The 21,830-nt window shown below is 39.2% G+C and overlaps 2 protein-coding genes and 1 long non-coding RNA gene across 7 annotated transcripts in view; 1 reads left to right on the forward strand and 2 right to left on the reverse strand.

Annotated features, from left to right (window-relative positions):
* The window catches only part of Chro (chromodomain-containing protein chromator), a 51,266-nt gene that overhangs the window by 6,812 nt on the left and 22,624 nt on the right, over positions 1–21,830 (reverse strand). The gene's annotated exons all lie outside the window — the stretch shown is intronic.
* Positions 21–20,846, forward strand: slif (cationic amino acid transporter slimfast). Of its 4 annotated transcripts, none has more exons than XM_070214292.1 (3): positions 21–217; positions 18,329–19,459; positions 19,529–20,846. In XM_070214292.1, the coding sequence occupies exons 2-3, from the start codon at positions 18,331–18,333 to the stop codon at positions 20,218–20,220; spliced, it is 1,821 nt and encodes a 606-aa protein (XP_070070393.1). In that variant the 5' UTR covers positions 21–217; positions 18,329–18,330; the 3' UTR covers positions 20,221–20,846. The 4 variants fall into 4 exon arrangements, with proteins under 4 accessions (XP_070070393.1, XP_017014363.1, XP_070070392.1 ...); XM_017158874.2 differs by lacking the exon at positions 21–217 and adding an exon at positions 10,695–10,934; XM_070214291.1 differs by lacking the exon at positions 21–217 and adding an exon at positions 11,293–11,417.
* On the reverse strand, positions 4,454–5,778 carry LOC138913060 (uncharacterized). Of its 2 annotated transcripts, XR_011418636.1 has the most exons (4): positions 5,610–5,778; positions 5,365–5,549; positions 5,075–5,150; positions 4,454–4,618 (listed from the first exon to the last, which is right to left on the reverse strand). It is a non-coding gene; the product is annotated as an uncharacterized lncRNA (long non-coding RNA). The 2 variants fall into 2 exon arrangements; XR_011418635.1 differs by having other exon boundaries at positions 5,365–5,768.

A 21,830-nucleotide genomic window follows, 5' to 3' on the forward strand; every position in this document is an offset into this window, starting at 1 on the left:
TGCCTCCCCATGCCAACTTGGCGGGCTTTTGTCTACAGCCCGTTTGAGTTCATCGTCAGCGCTTGTTGCATTCGGTTGGGTTTTGTTTCTATTCGATCGCAAAGCTCTCGGCATCCACAGGTGTTCTCGCTGCCACTACTGGCGGGAATAAAGTTAAACCCGCGTTGGTGTGAATTTCGAAGCGACCGGCCCGAGAGATAACTTTGTTTTTGAGCAGGTCTGTTGCGGAGTAGAGGTACTGCTCTATGACACCCATAAAGAATTTGTGGAGACGATGACGCTGCTTTTAACTAGTATTAAACTAGTTTGAGCCCAGCTTAACCGCCACAGTTATCGATTAATTTATTATATGTTAAACATTTAAGTGAAGAGCTACAGCTTATTATAAAGGTTACCATTGACATAAAATTTATAAATGTACATATATTTTTCAAAGGTGCTATTATAGAGTTGAGATCTGCATTTATACTTGGTACTGCTATCATTGTTTTCAACCCATTGTAAGCAAAGATTAGGTAGTAGGTTTTAGTTCTACATTCTTGGCTCGAAATAAGCATTTAATTTAACATTCGGACGAGAAATCGGCCCTTATGAGAAGCTTAATGTTCTAGATTCATTTCCATATTCGCAACTTATAGATGATAAAGTTTCCAGCCCAATAAAATATAAACATTGGTTGATTGCTTACTGATTTTTAATTTACAATGGCTTTGACAAAAGGACATGTTTTATATTCATATAAGAGGTGGACATAGACATACATATTAGGAAGAAATATAATATAAACTTAATTTGGAAAGCAAAGTAGTAGATACTCAGTTTATTTTGATTTGAATAATTAATAATTAATTATAAATTAAATTGTTTGTTTGGCGGCTAGGGTCGAGTACAGTTATTCCCAATGACCGATTATCGGTTCACTGCCGACCGCTGATTTAGAGGCGTCTTTTTTCGACTTTTTAAAGTACCTTGAAAATCAGAAAAAACATGATTGCGTAATATATGAATGTATAGAAAGCCCCTTGTATAAAATGCGAAATTTAACCTGATTTTCTGTGCTTCACATAATTGGCTACGCCAGATATGAAAAACCTTTCTGGGGTTCTCAACCAATCAAATAAAAACACATAAATATGTTTTGGACAAACTGACAAACAGAATTAAATTTTCATTTTGGGAAGAAGAAGAAAATCTTATTTTGGCTATAACTTTTGAACGGAGCGTCGGATTTTATCATATGACCCCTCATTCGACGGGTATCAATAGGAACACAACTAAAACATTGCGAGGGGGCATTTATCCCCACCGGCCCCAACAGCTCCAAATTTCGAAATTTTCACTGTTTTACTTTCACCGCTCTTTCTCCCAAGCCAATTGATTTTCTTAAAGTCTTGGTATGCAATCCTTTAAGTTTTTGCAATGCCTTTCGATTGGTGTATTACTCATTACGATCGGACTATTACAGCAGATTTTCAATTTTGCGGCTATATAATAGTAGTCGCCTTCGCACACTCTTCTAGTGCGCTTCGTCACTACATGGACTGCCGTCCATAGTGATCTAAATAATATTCTTCTATTGAAGTTGATTTAGAACGCAGATCGCAGTTAAGCGACTGTCAGACAGCTTAGTCTACCTCGTTAATTACTGACTAGCCCAGCATCATGGCAGCTTACATTCACTTACTTGTACTAACGTACAACGTCCGCATCGCACCCCACACAAAAAGTGAGAAATCACAATCACAAATCGCTTGTGATAATTATATGTGAAAGTGGAATGAATCAGATAATAAATATCTCTCTTAATTATGTACGTTTGTCTGTATGGGGATTCGCGGTAATTAAAGGCCAATTGCGATGGGCCAAATTGCGGGAGTAAAAAACTGGAGGGCCCTTCTAGTTTTCCGCCATTGCTGGAAAAATTCCGTGGCAAATTTATTCAAAGCTTCCAGGGAATAACTAACCGAAATTTAGGCGCAATAATAATTTATGCGGAAATAACAACCAAAATGTGTTCTCTAATTTAGCTTGATGGTGAAAGGATAAAATGGAAAAGGGAGGAGAGCAGAGAAGCTTGGCAGACTTTGATGTTGAAAAGTTCTCTGCGGCTAATCACTTGTTAAGTTATTTCTCATGGCATGTTCTTCCGCGGCGGAGGCCTAAAGATACTTTCCATTGCAGACAAAACATTGATTGGTTGCCGCTGGCAAAGTTATTTGCATTGTTTAGAAGTTGGCTAAAATTGTTTGGAATATCTTGTAATTTCACTGATAAAATATGATGTCTGAAAGTCGACTTCAGAGACATTAAATTAAAGTGATGAATAATTAGGCAGTCGAAGCGAGTGCCGAAGCGAATCAAGGGATCCAGATGTCAACGCATAAAACGGAAGGCAGGAAACCCCATAAACATTGTTTTATTTTGTGGGATGTGCCCCGAGATCAAATCGAGCCCATATCTGGTTTAATTTTAAATATTGCTAATTGAATAAGTTGACTGGCGAAAAGGGCGTGGAGTGTTTATTAACAAATTTTCATTGAAATTTAAAATCTGTTTCGTATGTCGATTCATAATTAAATTAGAGTTTGGGTGACAAGAGAATTTTTATTTGTTTATAGCCGCATTAATTTTACAAACAAATTGAAATTAATCATTCTAGTTGATTTTCCTGTGCAACAATAATAAGCGGCTATCGCAACCGCAACAAGAATTCCTCTTTCATTTCTCAAAAACAACATTAACAACAACCGGCAAATGACTTCCGGCCAATTGAAATGAAAATGATAATCCTATTTTCCCACCCCAATTCGCATCTCCCACCTACGCACACATTAATTAATGATAAAAAAACAGGGATTTAACAAAAACTCAGCGATTAATGTCGGTAAATTCTTTTTTGCCCACTTCGAATCGCAATTATGCAATAAATGCTTCAAAATATTTGCACAACTTTTAATTATAAATTTTGAATTGCTAATTTGAAATATGGCAATTGCAAATCGTCGGGCGTTGGACCGAGTGAAAGACTAACCCCCCGCAACGCCCCTTTGGTTGGATGCATTAAAGTGTGAGCAGTTTTTCACCTAGACTTCGTTGATTGTTGTATGCGCCGGCACGTGACAGCCCTAACCTGTTTTCATTGGAGCGTGGTGGAAGTCTCGATGTTCGGGAAACCCCTTATTTATGGGACGCGGTTCTTTTTATAGCCGTTACTCGTAGAGTAAAAGGGTATGTTAGATTCGTGCAAAAGTATGTAACAGGTAGAAGGAAGCGTTTCCGACTCTATAAACTATATAGTTGCGAAAAAAAATAATAGCACCACTTCGTCACAGGTTCTTAATATTAAACAAATATGTGGAAATCGGGGATTTTTATATAAGAAGTGTTTTTATTATCTTGATTAGTATTCACCCTATTTGAAAAAATTGATACGGATATCGAAAATGTTGTCTACACATAATTTTTTCAGATTTTAAGAAAAAAAGTAAAAAAAAAGGCCAAAAAAATAATAGCACCACTTCCGTTTTGTTTAAATAAAACGGAACGATGCGCTAATATTCTTGTGTATAAAGGATATATTTTATGAGATTTGACTAAAACTAACTTTTCCTGATATCCAGACATCAAATCGATTACCATTTGGCAATACAAGGACATGTGGAAAATTTTCCAAGTCGGAAAAGAAAAATATTGAAAAAAGAAACATATTGGATAGAAAACGGTCATAAAAACCGGTTCGATTGGTTAGGTTTTTGATCATCTTCATTAAGAATGGCATAAACTTTGAAGGATATCACAGAAAAACCGAGTCCTGGCCAATTTTTCCTTCCAAAATGTTATATCACAAAGCACAAAGAATCTTATCAGGGCCAAAACTAAACTAAAACACGTGCTTAAAATAATAGCGAATATTTTAATAGTTGGATAATGTTTCAATAAACAAAATTATAAAACATGCACTTAAAAAAAAAATCTTATCCGAAATGCGAAACATATTTACAAGAGCATACACTCATAAAAAAAAATCGAAGAATTTCCTTAAAATCTAGAAAATTCTTTCTTGAATTTTTGCCAAAGGCGACCTCACCGTTGTTTCAAGAAATGGTTTTTTTGAAAGGCACCATTAAAACCAGAAAAAATATTTCTTGTTTTAAGAAATTATATTTCTTAAAACAAGAAAGGGTTTTTTAGAAAGCCACCATAAAAACAAGAAAAAATATTTCTTAAAACAAGAAAGGCGATTCTTGTTTCAAAGGTGGTTTGTTTCTTGTTTTAAGAAATTAAATTTCTTAAAACAAGAAAGGGTTTTTTAGAAAGCCACTTTTAAACAAGAAAAATTCTTTCTTGTTTAAATTTCCTTTCAAGAAATTTTATTTCTTGATTTAAGAAATAATATTTCTTGAAAGGAAGTTTAATATTAACACTGAAACCCCAAAAATAAAATGTAACTTGGTTTTTTCTTTTGCATATTATATTTATTTACATTTAAAACATTTAACACTTAACATTTAAACATTTTTAAATAACACATTTTTGACTCAAGAAAACATTGTTATTACCCAAGGTCTGTTGAACTTCATATGACCTAAGGTGATCCATTTTCTTCGCCTTTCCTCATCTAGAAAAAAAGAGTTATTGGGATATATCATTAATCATTGATAGATTTGTTTTTAGATAAACAACTTTTTTGAAATAATGTAATGCTAATAATAGCCAAAATACAAACACGTTGGTCAGACGACCGAGAGAGAGGAGCAAGACAGGTAGAAAATGAAGGGTTGAAAATCGAATTTCAGAGAGAGAGAGAGGCACGGATGAGACACGTACATACATACATATATATTTACATACAGTCCTTTGCGCGAAGGGAGACCGAATGTAAGCAGGGCAGATCATGTCATTTTTAAGAAGGTGAAGAGAGAAACGTCGCGACGCGTAGGTCAAGCGAGCGAGAGAGAGGAGCAGAATATGAAAGGGTTGAAAATCGGGTTTCAGATCGGGTGAGCCGCGTACATGCATAGATATTTACATGCATACATAAGTATGTCAAACAAATACAACATATTTTTCTTACCTTAGAAGGTTTTAAAACAAAATTACAGCTTCGACAAACAAATTATTTGGCTGATGCAACTGCAGGTATTTTCACTCTGAAAAATAAATAAAATGCGAGTAATAGGATAAAGTTATTATAGAACTCTACACCCACAAATTTATATACAAATGTATGTATGTACGTAGCTCTTAGCTAAAAAACAATTCAACTGAATTGGTATACGCTTGGTAAAGAGATTTGAAATTTATCCTTTAATTACATACATACAATTGTACGCCCGCTACACAAAAAATTATATATTTACATACCTTTGAATATTTGGAAAAAGGCTTAACCTCTTATCCGCTTGAAAATCACGTCCATCACTCACGAATTTTTTTCACAACTGACGCTCGGGGGATCAGAGAAGTCGGTAGCCGGGTAGGCCCTTCGTCCCACTTCGTTTTTCTTGTCGTTAACATTCGGCAGCCGAAGGAAGTCAATGGCTACTTTCCTATATTCTAGGGTCATTTCATTCATATATTCAAAGGTGATTTTGTCCTAAAATACGTACAAAAATGTTTTGGCTGCGACGGCAAAACAGACATATGAGATTTTCATTTTTCTATTTTTAAGAAAAATTCTTTCTTGAATTTTTTCCATCAAGAAAGGTTTTCTGTATTCAAACGCAAATTTTCTAATAACAAGAAATTTTTTTTCTATTTTCAAAGGTAGGCCGATTCAATGGCGAGATTTCCAAAATTTAGAAATTAATTTTTATGAGTGTATGGCTCATCAAAAAAACTTACAAATGAATGCCCGCAAACTTATGAGAATGTGTGAAGGCAAAGTTAAATTGGGTAAGAAGAAATCCTTTTTATAAGTCATGTGTCTTCTAAACACCTAAATTGACCAAAAACATGGTACCAAAACATCCATTTATTGAGCATGGACCTAGTATTAACATAGGCTTGTTTTTCCTTCTTGAAGTAAGATCAATACGGATGGATACATCGTTCATGAAACATCCTATGATGTAAATAGTGATACGGTAGTAATTCGTAGCTTAAACTAAATACAAAATACTTCTTAAATGAATCTTTGACCAATAAAATCCGGCCAGGATCACGGTCAGGATAGCAAAAAAAGAGTTCGAAAGTACTCAGTAAGCAGTATACATTGACTTGTGTACTCGCTTGACCATAACACAACTAAAAATCTTCGAGTTTTTTTTTTAATGACAGTTTATACAGTTAATATAAAATATCCTAAATCATTTCCGAATAAATTTGAAAATATATCATGACTTTTCCTTTATAGGTAGGGTCCTGACTTGTTTAATCGATAGTAAGTCATTATATCCAGAAATTACAAAAGATATTTACACTTTAAACTTAGATTTAATTGTTAGCTACCGCCAACTAAAGATTAAGTTACCCATTTGTAATTTTTCTACCTTTTATTTTATTTTTTAGAGAAGTGGTGCTATTATTTTTTTCGTATGTTTTTTCAGTTTTGCATAGATTTTCTTAAATAAGTCCAGAAACCTTTTATAAAGCTAACATTTTTTTTCATATTTAAATTATGTTTAGTCTTACTATTTAAAACCCGTTTTGAAAAGTTAAAAAAGTTAAAAAATGTGAGTGGGTGCCTAGTTAAAATTTTTTTGTGTTAGTGGTGATATTATTTTTTTCGCAGCTGTATATATTCTTGATCAGGATCACTAGCCGAGTCGATCTACACTCAAAAAAAAAACAGCCTGAAATCGCCATTAAATCAAGAAATTCGCCATGAATTTCAGTCGATGGCGATTTACCGTATTTTTTAGAAAGGAATTTTCTAAAATTTAGAAAAAAATTTCTGAAAAGCAGAAATACTTTTCTAAAATCAAGAAAAATTGCCATAAAATTGCGAAAAATTTCCTTAAATCCAGAAAGTACTTTTCTTGAAAATAGAATTTTTTTTCTTAAAATAAGAAAGGACTTTTTTTATTTTCAGAAAATTTTATTTATTTTAATAAAATGTATACATATTTATTTTACTATTTTATTTCCTAAACAAGAAAGAGAAAAGAAAATAAAAAGGATGAAAAGAAAAATATTAATATTTCCTAAACAAAAAAGGAAAACAAAACAAAAAAGATAAAAATAAGATAATAAAATAAATAAATAAAATAAGATAAAAATTACATTAAAAATATTTCCTAAACAAAAAAGAAAAAAGAAAAGAAAACAAAAAAGATAAAAATTATTAATATTAATATTAAGTAGGTATTTAATATATTACCTATTATTAAAATTTACTTACTTACTGCCAAATTATCAACAATACCTGAAATTGAAATTATTCCTGCAATCGAAAATAAAAATTAATATTAGAGAAGGATGGTATTTGCGGCCTGCAATAGTATGCCCTTTGCTTACCATAAATTTTCACACACTTACCAAATTTATATTTAAATTTATTTAAATTGCTTACCTATTAATTGCCTCTTAGAGGGATCGCACTTTAACTTTCTTAAATGGGCTCAACACAAACTTATTACTTTGAATGCTCATCCAAAACTGAGCACAAGAGTTCAAAATGCAGCGCAACGCAAGCAACTCTCTCGCGAGAGACTGCATTTCCAAAACAACAACGCAATAAAAGTTACAGCTACGCACAAGAAAATTCTCGATCATACGCACAAACACACATAAACATATACATACATACGCCAAAAACTGTCGTCGCAACGCGCCGCGGACTAACCCCTTGTCTTCTTCTTTTTCGTTTCGAAGAAAGAGTGAGAAGCATAAAAGAAATACAAAAAGTTTTTCTTAAATCTATGGTGATTTTTTAATTCTACTTTTCTGTTTTCAAGAAAACATTTTTTTTTAATTCAGAAAAATTCTTAAAATTTAGAAAAATTTACCGTATTTTTTATGGCGACTTTCTAGATTATAGGAAGGGCTGAAGTACATTTTTTCTTAATTTAATGGCGAAATCGCCATTAATTTAAGAAAATTTTTGGAGAGCAAACTAGAAAAAAACACCATTGATTTAAGAAAAAAAATCATTTTTCTAAATTTTAGAAAGGTTTTTCATAAAATTCTGTTTTTATGGTCTTTTTTCCTAGATTCAAGAAAACAATTTCTAAAATTCAGAAAATTTTCTAAAATTAAGAAAAAATTTCATTTTATGGCGATTTTCTAAAATTTAGGAAAACAAATTTTTTGAGTGTAGCCATGTCCGTCTGTCCGTCTGTCCGTCAGTCCGTCTGTCCGTCTGTCTGTCTGTATGAACGCTGAGATCTCGGAAACTGTAAAAGCTAGAGGATTGACATTTTGCATGCAGATTCTAGGAGTTCCTACGCAGCGCAAGTTTGTTTCAAAAGGGTGCCACGCCCCCTCTAACGCCCACAACCGCTTATATACGATTTTAAAAATTTCAATATTTCGGAAAAGTAAAAATGCAGTCGAAATGTAGAAGAAAGTTTTTAAATCGGACCATTCGTTACTCCCTTTAGCTGAGTAACGGGTATCTGATAGTCGGGGCACCCGACTATAGAGTTCTCTCTTGTATGTATATACATATCCAAGTTATCAGGCCTGCTAATTGAATATTTCCTGAGAAATCAGTTTTCGATATTAGTTCCTTACTTCCCCATTAAACCTTTTTTTACTAGTCTGCATTATATTTACTTTTAAATGTTTATAAGGTGTGTTTCAAAATTATACGGAAATAGTCTAGAAGAGGGGCCTGTGCCCGATGGACCGCGATTTCTTAGGAATTTACGTGAAGAAGATTATCGGCGGAAATGCATGGTTCTCTTGTAATTGCATTTCAAAGTTGCGTGTTTTGCTATAAAAAGAACGTAGCATTTTCTAGGATTTTTAGGTGTTTTGTGACATTTTACTATAAAAAACATATGGGGTTTTCGTTTGTTGTCAAAATAATAAAATTCGACAAAAATTAAATATCCTCGGTGGGCAGTGATACCTTAAGAATTGTAGTGACCATGGATGACCAAGACATAAATATCCTTTAGGTGAATCTGAAGAAATCGCGGTCCAAGGAGGATTATCTATTGTAACCTTTTTCACGGTCTTAGCCGTTATAAAACCTTTACTTTTTATATTTTTAAACAAAATTGTAGAAAAGGCTACACCAATAATGTACGCTTTTTATAATCCAAACGGCAATACAAGTACTAAAGAAAATGTAAAGAAGAAGTGCTATGCTGGATTATTCTCAAAATCGAATCTTTTAGTTTATATTTAACCAGAAAAAAAATTTCGGGTAAGTTTGATTATTGGAACCGGAAAAAATCAATGGTGTCGTATAATTATGAAACACCTTAAAATTAAGATTTTGTTATTACTTATGCCACGGAGGCAAATATTATATTGTTTTCACATAAATTCTTTGTTTTGTTATAACGATTAAATACAAACACAATCACCTTAATACGACTTTTAATAAAAAAAATATTTAAGAAATTTATGGTGTCGTATAATTTTGAAACACACCTTAGTATGCACATTTAAGCATACAAATTGAATATTTATTTTCCTTACATATTTTCTTCGCCTTCAAAAATCAGAATACACATTCCTGGTTGCGAAATTTGGCTATCATACTTTGTGATTATATAACAAAAGGGAACGCTATAGTCGGGTTGGTGTCCCGACTATTTAATACCCGTCACACAGCGTCACTCGGGTTCGTGTCCCGACTATAATCGTAGCTCAGCTAAAGGGAGTGCGAGGGAGATAGATATATGTAGATATTTTGATTGCGTATAACTTTTTAATGAATGGTCCGATTTGAAAATCGATAGGTATAAATATACACAACAAAATTGCATTTATACTTCTCGGAAATCTTTAAAGATGTGGGCGCAGGACACATTTTAAAATCGTTAGTGGGCGATTGTGAGCGTTAGAGGGGCTTGGCGCTTGGCTGAAATAAACTTGCGCTGCGTAGGAGACCCAAGAATATGTGTGGAAAATCTCAACCTTCTAGCTTTTGTAGTTTCCGAGATCTCAGCGTTCATACGGACGGACAGACGGACAGACGGACATGGCTAGATCGACTCGGCTAGTGACCCTGATCAAGAATATATATACTTTATGGGGTCGGAAACGCTTCCTTCTAGCTGTTACATACTTTTGCACGAATACAATATACCCTTTTACTCTACGAGTAACTGGTATAATTATATGTATCACCATAAACTATTGAGTACTTTAGCGGTACTTTTAAACGCAAAGTCGCACTCGATTATAATGTTAATTTTCTATGATGTTTTCTTTAATTTTGTATTTTGAACGTGTATTTTTTAATGCTGTACATGTCGAACCCATTTTTTTTTATCCAAATCGATGCACACATAGAAAAAGTGTAGTCTAACAGTTTATAGGTACCTTCCAGAAATATAAAAAAATTTGTCTCTAAATTTAGATATTATTAATTTGCTAATTTAATTAGGTAACTTAGCTTTTTGTCGCATGGGTAGAATTCTTGACCTACGCCTCAATAGCAGCACAATCTTTTTCAGCGAGATTTCCAGTTAATTCCTACTGTATTGTCCCGTCCCTTTCATCGCTGATCGTCAGCCCTCCGTTTTGTCAGATTTTCCCCTGCTTCGCTCGTTAACACGTTGTGCGGATCAGGTGTTCGGTGCAGTTGGTTTTGTGTTGCGTGAAGCGTGCGGGAAGAGTTGAATTAATTAGAGTTTTTTCCCTTGACTCGATCGGAGGCTTAAAGTATAAAATAAAAGCGCAAATGATTTACGGAAAGTACTTCATATAAAGTTTCGTTTGACAGTCGATTGCTGTAATCTGAATCCGCGCTGCTTCACATCCCACAAAAGTTATATTGAACCTGAAACCCAGAAAGTTTTACTTAAACTACGGTAATTCCGGTTTTGGAGAGTCGTTGTGCCTTCTTTACTTATTCTGAATTTTTATTACCACATGGACTTTCTTTTTGTTTTTGTATTCCACACATTATTGGCATATACACATGTATGATATCATTGCTTTACTCTCTTGAAGGGGCTTTTATTTTTTACGAAAGGCATTGCGTCGTTATAAAATATGTACATATGTACGTATGTAGGTACATAAGTGATATATTAGTAATCTAAGATGAGACTTACAAAAATAATAATGTTCTTTTTATAGTGTATAGTTTGGTCGGTTATAAAAGAAAGGATAAAGTGATTTGGTTGTAATCTGTAGTAGGTAACCCTGTGCTGAAGGCCTAGTTTCCTTCCGAGCAGATGATTTACGGGACTCACGTATCGCTGATTTTCGATGATAATTAAGACGGTAAACGCCACTTGGCAACCGCTTTGCAAACTGAAGTTGATTAACGGAGCTGATAAAATAATCTGGTAAGCACTGGGAGTGATTCGTTGTTGTCCCCAAAATCAGATTTCAATCAACAATTTTAACTGGCAATCTTAGCTGATTTCTGAAAATTGCCTTGTATCAATAGATTTGAAGTATCTATAAATCAAGGAACCATAGCAGAGAGTGCTTACGTTGTAATCGCTGCTGGTGATAAGGAAAATTTGTGTGTTTAATCTAATATGACACAGGCCGTTGTCTGGTCTCAGATGTCTGTGATTCACGCTATGAAAACTTGCATTCCATTTGACTGGCTTTTTAGCGCACCCACCCAAGCAGGGTCTTTCATTTCTATAGGTTGTTCGACGAGTAACCCTTGCAAATGCAACTGCCACTGCGAATGTCAAGTCAAGAAAACTCCCATTCCCGAGCTCCCCTAGTGCAATAAAAAGGCAGCCGCATGCGGTGCTTCAAAGTCACAAACAATTTGCAAGCAACACTGAGCACTCAACAAGCCGCATTAAAGCAGAATCCATTGTTATAGGCAGGTAGGCCTCCCCACCACCCGAGCTCCGTTCCCACCTTCGTCGGCTAATGAGAATTAGTTGAAATATGAAGTAGCAAAATGTTCTCCCCAGGCGCATTGAAACTTTCTGAAACAACCAAAAAATTCAACGAGTTCACTGACTCTGTAGTAATTAAGATCTGCTTTGGAGTTGCGCTTAGCCAAATGGGTGAGAAAGGCAATTTCGGTAATAAGACATGTACATTAAAACTAAAAACTGAGCGGAACTTCCCCGATAACAACGTCTGACAATATAGTACATTAGTAGTAAGTTGTATGAAAGGGCAATCAATCAATGTTAAGTTCCCTGTCTACCTATTGTTCTTTCATAAGTGTCAATACAGCCTGTGAGCCCGAAAACGGTTGATAATGGAAAACAGATTTTGCTGTTTTTTCCCTTTTAACTTTTTTGCGCCAATTTGAGCTATTGATTGCCTATCAAATCGGATCTCGCTTGACAGGGGAATTAGACTACCTTTAGTACGGCTTTTAATGGCTCTCCTCTTGTCACTTTTAAATCCCACTCTTTGTCTTCCGCTTGGCTCTTTTTGAGGTGTGAACACGGCCTCTAAAATTGATAACCGACATGCCAGATACTGCTGAAGATAGTGTCTCGAGAACCGGGCAACACTCTCTCCCTTTCTGTTATCAGGCGAACTCACGAGTCGCGGCCAAATGGCACAAATACAACATGGGAATTGCTTATTTGAGTGCAGTTATCTCTTATCTCGAGTCTTGCCAAATGGATGAGGGCCTACTTTAATTGCATCAGATATTAGGCGAATGAAATTATATGGCACCGCCGACACAGCAGAGGCCGACTTTGCACTAAGCCAACGCATGAGTGCTTGTTCTTGCCTCTGGGATTTTCGCAGGCCGAAAATTCTCGAGCGATTAATCTGCCAACGTCTGTCCACCGGGGAAGATAACGTATGTGTGTATGCCCCAAAACTCACGGGATTATACAATTTGATAAATTTTTATGGTCCGTCTGGGAAACGCTATAAAATGGCTTGATCCCATCTAGCGAAAAGGAAAGATGAAATAAAATTGAGAAGATATTTACAATCCTTTCTGCTAATTGTGGGCCATAAAGTAGTGAAAAGTGCCAAAGGAAGTGTTTATGGAGTTTTCATTTAAAGAGCCGTTCAAGTGCTTAGAAGGGTATGCTAGTGGAGGACAGGTCGGCCGTCTGAACGCAATCGGGACGGCATCGTAAATGCTAGACCCCAGTTGAGGGGTCATAAATTAAAGAGCAAATATATTGAGCGGATCATAAACCGATTGGGCATTCCACAATCCCAACGATATCGCCTGACAGCTGCTCCATAACGGACACGGAATGGTGCCTCCGCGGTGACGATGGCTCGGGGTTTCCAATCCCAATCCCAAGTATACAGGCGAAGACGTCTGCCAAAGGTGTGAAAATATTTATCCACAGTCAATAGATAGTTCAAATATTTGCAGGCAATCGAATCGAATTAGCGATTAATTACTCCATCTCTGGCCATCGTTTATCAGACAGCAGTGACGTCACAGAACGACCATCTGACGTCAAAAAGTCTCGCGCAGAACGGAGAAGAGTGGTACGGATGGCTGTTAATGACACATCAAACAGAGACTTTGGGATTTCGCTGTTAATTTATTCACGCCCACCCCCTTGGAATTGCATTGGCACACATGTAATCGTAGCTTCGAGATTCGTATCCATGTCTTGCTGGGGATTCGCGTTGCAGAAAAGTAGGCCTACTGTTGGACTATGGACTGCCAAACGAGATTTTCAGATGCTAGCGGCTCCGTGATTTGTTTTTCGAGTTTGACTGCCCACAGCCACACCCCCGCCGCCCCCTCGAGAGCCGGTCCCGTCTGTGTTTTTGGCCCAGGCTGTGCACTCAAGAAGTATTTTGACAAGTCATTGGTCATGGGGCTCTAGCCTGCTCTAGGCTGTTTGGAATTTGAAATCGGAGAGCCAACTCCGGCTTGATAAATCTGTTTCGATTGGTGACTAGCGCTCTGCCGAAGAGCCGCCTAGTCCAAGTCGAGGTATGGAAAATAACCGAGCTGCGTGTGTGAAAATGTTTCGTCAGTCCGAAGAGGCGGCGCAGCTGAATACACGATCAGAGCGGCTGGCAAGTGTTTCCAGAACACTTTAGAGTCTTTCGGGCTGGGAGGATGGTCGCCAAGTGGGTCAAGGTCGCGGGCCAGGCGATCGCGATCATTGCCGCACGCGCGTTCAATGGCTTGCATTCTAAGCGACTTGCAGGCATCTTGTTTACGCCGAGTTCGCGGCTAAAAATTCATGGCTAACGGTGGCGAAGCTCGATCGGCTCGCATTTTTCGGCGTACAAACGTGCCCTAAGGCCCGCGGGGCGAGGGCCTCGGCAGTCAGTACAACGAGCCCCAAATAGATGTGGGCCCGAGCCGCTCGACAATGGCTAATCAATGGCACGAGCGACGGTCGAAAACAGCTTATCGCGATGACGTCAGACTGGTGAGCCAAGTGCAGCTGCTAACACCCGCTATCAGGGGCTATATTTATGTAATTGGGAGTTGTTGGCCGAGTTCAACACACGGCTTCAAGTCCGAGACTCCGAGTCTCGGCCGAACCCATGTAGCACTCCGAAAATGAATATGAAAAGGCCCTCGGGGGCGAATCGGATTGAACCGGAAACCCAGGGCGACGTTGCTTTCGTTTCGTTGGGAAAAAGTTGTTAACAATCTGCCGACGCGTCGGCCAAATGCGAAAACCAAAGCTTTAACCGATCCGGCAGCAGCGTACGACGATCAGAAGCTCTTTGGAGAGCGGCGCGCGCGGTTACTTGATCGGCAGTTATTTTTGTCAGCCGTTTGGGAGTTTAGCGAAACTGAAGTGAAACGCTGCGACACTTGATTCGAGTCCGCGGGAGAAGAAAGAGTGAAAAAGTATGTGCATTTCAGGTGACAGGACTCCAAGTATTTACACTACAAGGACTATGTTTTGACTTGTGAAAAAATCGACCTCGGCGACTGGCGATTGTTCCTAGAATTGTTATCTTCCCAACTAATCCCCAATCCGCCTGAAAGCAAAGAGAATGATCGTAAACTTAATGGCGAGCTAATAAAATTGTGTAATTTATAATTGCAACCCAGGCCAGCGTGAGCTTTTATCAAAGAAAAGCCTCAAAATAATGAACGCGAATTTTAAAAAAATAAAGAAGACGTGAAAGAATAGAAAAGACACGCCGTCACAGCATGATAAAGGAATAGTTGGCTTTGTTAAGAAGTGGCGAATTTGAAGATTACCTTATAAGCATAAAGACCGATTTCTTTTTATAGTTTGCCATATAAAAAACGATTTATTGAATTTTGGTTGTGTTTTTGCCTTGATATTCCAAACAGCGTGTTCTTATGACAAGCTATAATTAATTGGGCTTTAACAACGTATACCATAAATCCATGAATATAGCTATATAGTTGACCTTCCCATAGACTATTTAAGATTTATATTATTTGGCTTCAGCTGGGGATAAAGTGTTATTTTTACAGTTTAGGTGCTAGCCTTCGCCCGGTAGATAAGGCCAATGAAACAGGTTTCCAATATCAGTGCGACAAATTGGCTATAAACTTGTAACCACTCCATTGCCCGACATGTGGGTTTGTGAGCACTCGCACTTTTCAACGGGCAACAGCGAAAGCTTATCTCCGATCCTCGGAAGAATGAAGGCTGACTTTCGCTTGGCGCCCTCGAAATCTAAGCGATCCAATCTGCAGTCCTCTTGAACGCCTAGGCAATTGGTCCTCGCTTTACACCGATTTTCGAGTTAATCTGGCATTTCTACATTGAACCTTGTCCGATAAGATAAAGCCTGGCGCGTGCTTCACTGGCTCCTAAGGCGGCTTATCACTCGATGGGGGTTGGGTAAAGCCAAATAATGTGAAATGACTTATAGAATGGTTACCCGATTAGACTGATTAGGGCGACAATGTTGTAAATATTATTATTATGGCTTAGTTTTCCGACACAAGTTACCAACTGACAAAACACAAAAACAAGAAATAATCGTTATTGCTTTAATTATAAACCTTAAGAATTCGATTGATCCGCGAGGGTGAGGAAATCTATTATATCGTCTTTAGTTCTTGTCGAACGAAGACAGCAGTAAGAGTTCGAGACTATCCGATAAATTAAGTGGGCCTATTCTACTTGCGAGTCATATAATGATAATTACCAATTATAGTTGGCTAAAGAAATATGTTAGATTCATGTACATTAGGGCGAGTCGATCTGTATGGGGCCAAAAAAAGTGATGAATCGTATAGGGGGAACGTAATCTTTAAAGGATTCTAAACCATATTGGAGAACATACTTATGTTCAATTTTAATTTGATTTTGTTGGAGGGGGTCAAACGTAACTTTAGACCATTAGTATGTTCGCCTATATGGTTTAGAATCCTTTAAAGATTACATAAACACTTAATAAATTGCAATTGGTTTGGTAAAGAAAGCGGTAAAAGTGTGAAGGTGAAAATTTAGAATTTTGGAGCTGTTGGGGCCGGTGGGTATAAATGCCCCCTCGTAATATTCCAGTTGTGTTTGTACAAAATACGCGTCAAATGAGGGGTCATATAATAAAATCTTATGCTCCGTTCAAAATGTACTCCAAACTCAGGATTTTTGGGCTCTTTTTAAAATTAAAATAGTTGGAACTCCGTTTGTCTGTTAGAATCAAATCGTGGATTAAAGGTCCTGTTCTAAATTTAAGTGTGTACGCGAGTCTTTTTTTTTACCTTTTCTTTATTGCTCAAAAGCGGCTCTAACGATTTCGTTTTAATCTTTAATGTAAATAGAGAATATGTAATAGAGAATAGTGTAAGCAATGAGAATATTTTATGTGCGTAATCATTTTTAGTCACAAATGTTGATATCAGAACTTTTGTATGATTAAGGCGCGATAGTTACTGGTTTTCACCTCATTAAGAGGTGTTTTTACTTTAAGGGGGAAGATACATATGGAAAACAAAAAAACAAATTTTTTTTATTTAAATTGGTAACTTTTTAAGAATGTGTCATGAAAGTTTCAGGAAGAAATTCGAACTATTTTGGAACTTATACCAGGATGACGGCACCCATCTTCCTTACTGTTAATGCGTTTTTCGCGAAACTATGTTTGTAATGAAATTGCCCACTGTCTGAACCTACTTTATGTAGAAATTTGTACGTTGAAGTATTTTTTTTTTTAAAATATAAAAAAAATTGCTTTTTGACTTTGAAAGAGTGCCATAGAGTTTTTGAGATATTCTATGTAAGTTAGGTTCAGACAGTTTCTACATTATTTCTTAACAAAATAAATTTGGTTTTATAAAAATCGGATCTACACAGCGACCTGTGGACGATCCGCAGCTGGCCTACTTTTTTTTAAAAAAGGCCTGACAACAAAATTCCCACGGCCGCCATATTAGAAGATAAAAAAAAATTAAAATTGGCTTAAATTATATAAGAACTATGTAATCAACATGCCAAGCTGCAAAATTCCAGCACAAACCCTTATTGGTTAAAAAATATCACGAAAAACTTGACAAATTTGCAGTTCTATATGTATCTCTCCCCTTAAGCATTTTTAGCTCTTGTAGTTGACAAGTTGCTGTAGTACGAAATGTAGCTATTTACAGCTGCTTTCTACTAAAGAGGCTTTTTTTCATGGTGTAAAGATTCTTGTATCGAGCTGATTAACTCTAACACTTGCAGTGTGGACTGCCGACCACAGAGATTAATGTTATAAGTATGTCAATACCTATAATTTTAAAAGTTATGAGAAACTAAGATTAAAGGGGTGGCATGGTCAGTGGTTTCACCTCACAAAGGAGTTGAGGTTTCTTTCAAGTTGGTGTACGAAGTAATGGGTATTTGATATCTCGACAATACCGTTCCTTCATGTTAAAAAAAATAAGAAAACTAACGTCGTATAAGATGTATCCTACGAAGTTTAACATTTTCTCTCTGTGTATTGTTTGTATAAGCACATTGTTCATAAAAAGTACAAAGCACGAAACATTTCAATGACAACCGCAAAAGTGTGCTGAAGGAGCATTAATTATCTGAACACGAGTTATTGCACTTTGCAGGACCAGTTTAGAGTAACGTTCCCTCTTTGAATGGAGACTGAAAGCAAACAGCAAATGTAGTTGTGTAATGAAATTCGTTCTAACGTTGTGTCCGGATTGCTTATATTGGTTTACGCTGCTGCTTATTTAGTGAATGTTCACGATAGACGGGCTACTTTTAATCGACCATAAATTATAATGTGGAACCGGTAAAAGGTTAAGAACACCAGAATCGTTATAAGATAAGCTAGATGTTAATAACATGACCTGGACAACATTTGACGATCTCCCGAATCCGTTTCTCCACAGCCATGACCAACCTGTGGAAGGCACTGACGCGTCGCAAGACGGAGGACGTAAACGAAGGAGAGTCGCAGCTAGCGCGGGTCCTGAACCTGTTTGATCTGACGGCCCTGGGAGTGGGTAGCACCCTAGGACTGGGAGTCTACGTCCTGGCCGGTCAGGTTGCCTACAACATTGCCGGGCCAGCGGTTACCATTTCCTTTCTGATTGCGGCCATCGCGTCCGCCTTCGCCGGCATCTGCTACGCGGAGTTCGCCGCCCGAGTGCCCAAGGCGGGAAGCGCCTACGTGTACAGCTATGTGACCATCGGGGAGTTCGTGGCCTTCACCATCGGATGGAACCTCATCCTGGAGTACGTGATTGGCACGGCCTCAGTGGCGCGGGGGCTTAGCGGCTACTTCGACTCGCTGATCGACAACAACATGTCGAAGGCCTTGAACGAGTCGATGCACATCGACGTGGACTTTCTGGGCGACTACCCGGACTTCCTGTCCTTCGGCATGGTGCTGCTACTGGCGGCCATCCTGGCCTTTGGCGCCAAGGAGTCTAGCTTCCTAAACAACATCTTCACCACAGTCAACCTGGTCACGATTGCCATTGTCCTGGTGGCCGGAGCCATGAACGCCAACCCCGACAACTGGCGCATTCCCGAAAAGGATGTGCCCGAGGGCTTCGGCACCGGAGGCTTTATGCCATTCGGCATTGCCGGAGTGATGGCCGGGGCCGCCAAGTGCTTCTACGGCTTTGTGGGCTTCGACTGTATAGCGACCACCGGCGAGGAGGCCATCAACCCGAAGCGGAACATCCCGCTCTCCATCGTGGTGTCGCTGATCATCATTTTCCTCTCCTACTTTGGTGTGTCCACGGTGCTGACCATGATGCTGCCCTACTTCCTGCAGGACAAGGACGCCCCCTTCCCGCACGCCTTCGATGCCGTCGAGTGGTACACCATTAAGTGGATCGTGACTATCGGAGCGGTGTTTGCGCTCTGCACCAGCCTCCTGGGCGCCATGTTCCCGCTGCCCCGCATCCTCTACGCCATGGGCAAGGACGGCATTCTGTTCAAAAAACTATCCACGGTGCACAGCTACACGAAGACCCCGCTCCTGGCCACCATTGTGTCCGGCATCTTTGCATGTGAGTAGCACTACTTGTGGTCCTGCCGCCCATGTGGTTTCTGACCTGCCCTGTGATCTCCTCCCGCAGCAATTATGGCCCTCCTGTTCAACCTAGACCAGCTGGTGGACATGATGTCGATCGGCACCCTGCTCGCTTACACCATCGTGGCCATTTGCGTGCTCGTGCTGCGCTACCAGGACGAGGAGATGACCAAGCTGGTGTCCGTGAAGGCTCCGAACGTTCTCCGGCAGTTCTTCAATGGCAACTCCTTCCGGGAGCCCAACTCGATGACCTCGGGCATCACCAAGGTGGGCATCGTGGTGTTCGCCATATTCTGCCTAGTGTGGTGCTCCATGCAGAAGGCGTTTGACCTGGACAGCACCGGCGGGATCGTGGCCTTGAGCCTGGTGGGCGCTGTGCTGATCCTCATCTGCGTGGTGATCGGCATGCAGCCGGTGTCGACCATCGAGCTTACCTTCAAGGTGCCGCTGGTGCCCTTTGTGCCTTGCCTCAGCGTCTTCGCGAATCTGTATCTGATGTTCCAGCTGGACCTGAACACGTGGATCCGCTTCCTCATCTGGATCGTGATCGGCTACGTAATCTACTTCTGCTACGGCATGCGCAACTCCACGCAGATAGCCAGAGCACGCAACCACGCCGAGGTGGCGGCCAACGCAATGCAGAACCAGGGCCAGCACGAGAACCCCGCCTTCGAGCCGGACTGCAAGGTGGAAAACGGGCGACAGCCCCCACCCTACGAGTTCTCCGAGAAGCTGTAAGGGCCACAAGCGTTTTTAGCCAAGTATTATAACCCTATTCGCTCCACTGCTTGAACTTCATTCGATTTTGCACCTTCCTCTGAATAGAACAAAGACTCCTCTGCCTTCTTAGCTAGCACGTTTATGTGAGAGAGATGAATAGATTGCGTATGGAAATTAAATGGATCTGCACACTGCCCGCCCTTGTTGCCCAGGCCGAGTGGATCCGTTATTTCTGTGCGCCTCAGGACTTCTAGAGAGAGCTCAGAACAGACTCTATTTTACCATTTTACCATTTCACCCTTGTATCCACCATTTTACCCAACGCGTAACCCACTTTTAGCAAGCCCAAATAATTCCGCCGCAATGCCCTATTTTGTTGTGATATTTGTAAATATGCCTATGTATATAGAGTAATATGGATCGCCTATTTGTATATCTGCCACAGTTACTGTCGTTATGTAAATGGAATTTGTATCATAATATTGTATGTCATCGCAGGTACGCGTGCAGCCGCACAACCGTTGCCGCATTTAGTGTTTAAGCTATTTAGCTGCTAAGCTTCCCACATTTGTTATCATTAGCCAATACAGAAACGAATTTTGCCCCTTTCTTGTTTATTAAAAATGCAATGATGTTCAACATAACGTGTTTGGTATATTTAATTGAGATGTGAGCCGGGACACCACAGACAAATCCTCGGGTCCTGATACGGAATGAGCACTGGGACTCATAAATATTTATCCAGAAACTGCTGCAGTCCGTCCCCGAGCTCCATTCTTCACGACTTTGGGGCGACTCAGGCCCAGAGTTGAAACTTCTTCATGGGCTTGTGCAGCCCTTCTCGAGCGTATTTCTTTGTGCTTTTTTGGCAGCCCGGACTGGGCCTGCCCTACAGTTTCAGGTCCAGAATCCACTCTGTTTGCTAACCGGCTTAGTTAAATGGCAAAGAATCTGGCCTTCGTCGCCCCCTCCCTGCATCTTTCGCTCCACTCTAATTTCTAAGGCTTGGGAAACTTCAAGAGTAAATAGTCGGGGCGGGTCGAAAAAATTGCAGCTCAGAGTCAAAAAAGCCAGACAAAAGTTGCCCGGATAATGCAAGCAAACACACACTCGCAGCTCATATGAATGGATGGGACGGGATCCCGGCTACGCCAAGTGGAGGAGTGCCATCGCTGGATGGTCCGCAAAGGCGTCCACTGAGAAAATACAATTGTTTTGCCGGATTTACCCTTAACTCGTACTATTTCAATCCCTCCCCAGCACTAATTTATGCACTTTAAAAGCATATCAAATGCTTACGTGGGTTGGAGGGGCTTGGCGGAAGCCAAAAAAGGATATTGCAAGAGAGAATTCTAATTTGACTTTTGTGTCTTTGCTGCGCACATATGCGGAAAAATGCTATTTTTCACACGTTGCTATTTGGGCGAGGGCATAAGCCCTCTACACAATTTTCTTTCCACCCCCTCCCCTGCCCACCCGGTTTATAATCAATAGACACGCCAGAAATCGCTTTAAAGTATGCTTTAGTGGCCTGCGAGTGCGATCGCTTTAAGGTCGATTTCAGAAGGGTGGGGTCGTGGTCGTGTGTAAACATTGTGTATCTATCAGAGATTGGCAGTTTTTACATG

Source organism: Drosophila takahashii, chromosome 3L (genome assembly GCF_030179915.1).
Source record: "Drosophila takahashii strain IR98-3 E-12201 chromosome 3L, DtakHiC1v2, whole genome shotgun sequence".
Taxonomy (NCBI): domain Eukaryota; kingdom Metazoa; phylum Arthropoda; class Insecta; order Diptera; family Drosophilidae; genus Drosophila; species Drosophila takahashii.

Excerpts from the sequence above, each read along its gene's own strand:
- slif (XM_070214292.1), top strand. The coding sequence starts at position 18,331 with ATGACCAACCTGTGGAAGGCACTGACGCGTCGCAAGACGGAGGACGTA. Across the intron at positions 19,460-19,528 it reads TGTGTCCGGCATCTTTGCAT|CAATTATGGCCCTCCTGTTC; the intron begins GTGAGTAGCACT and ends CTCCTCCCGCAG.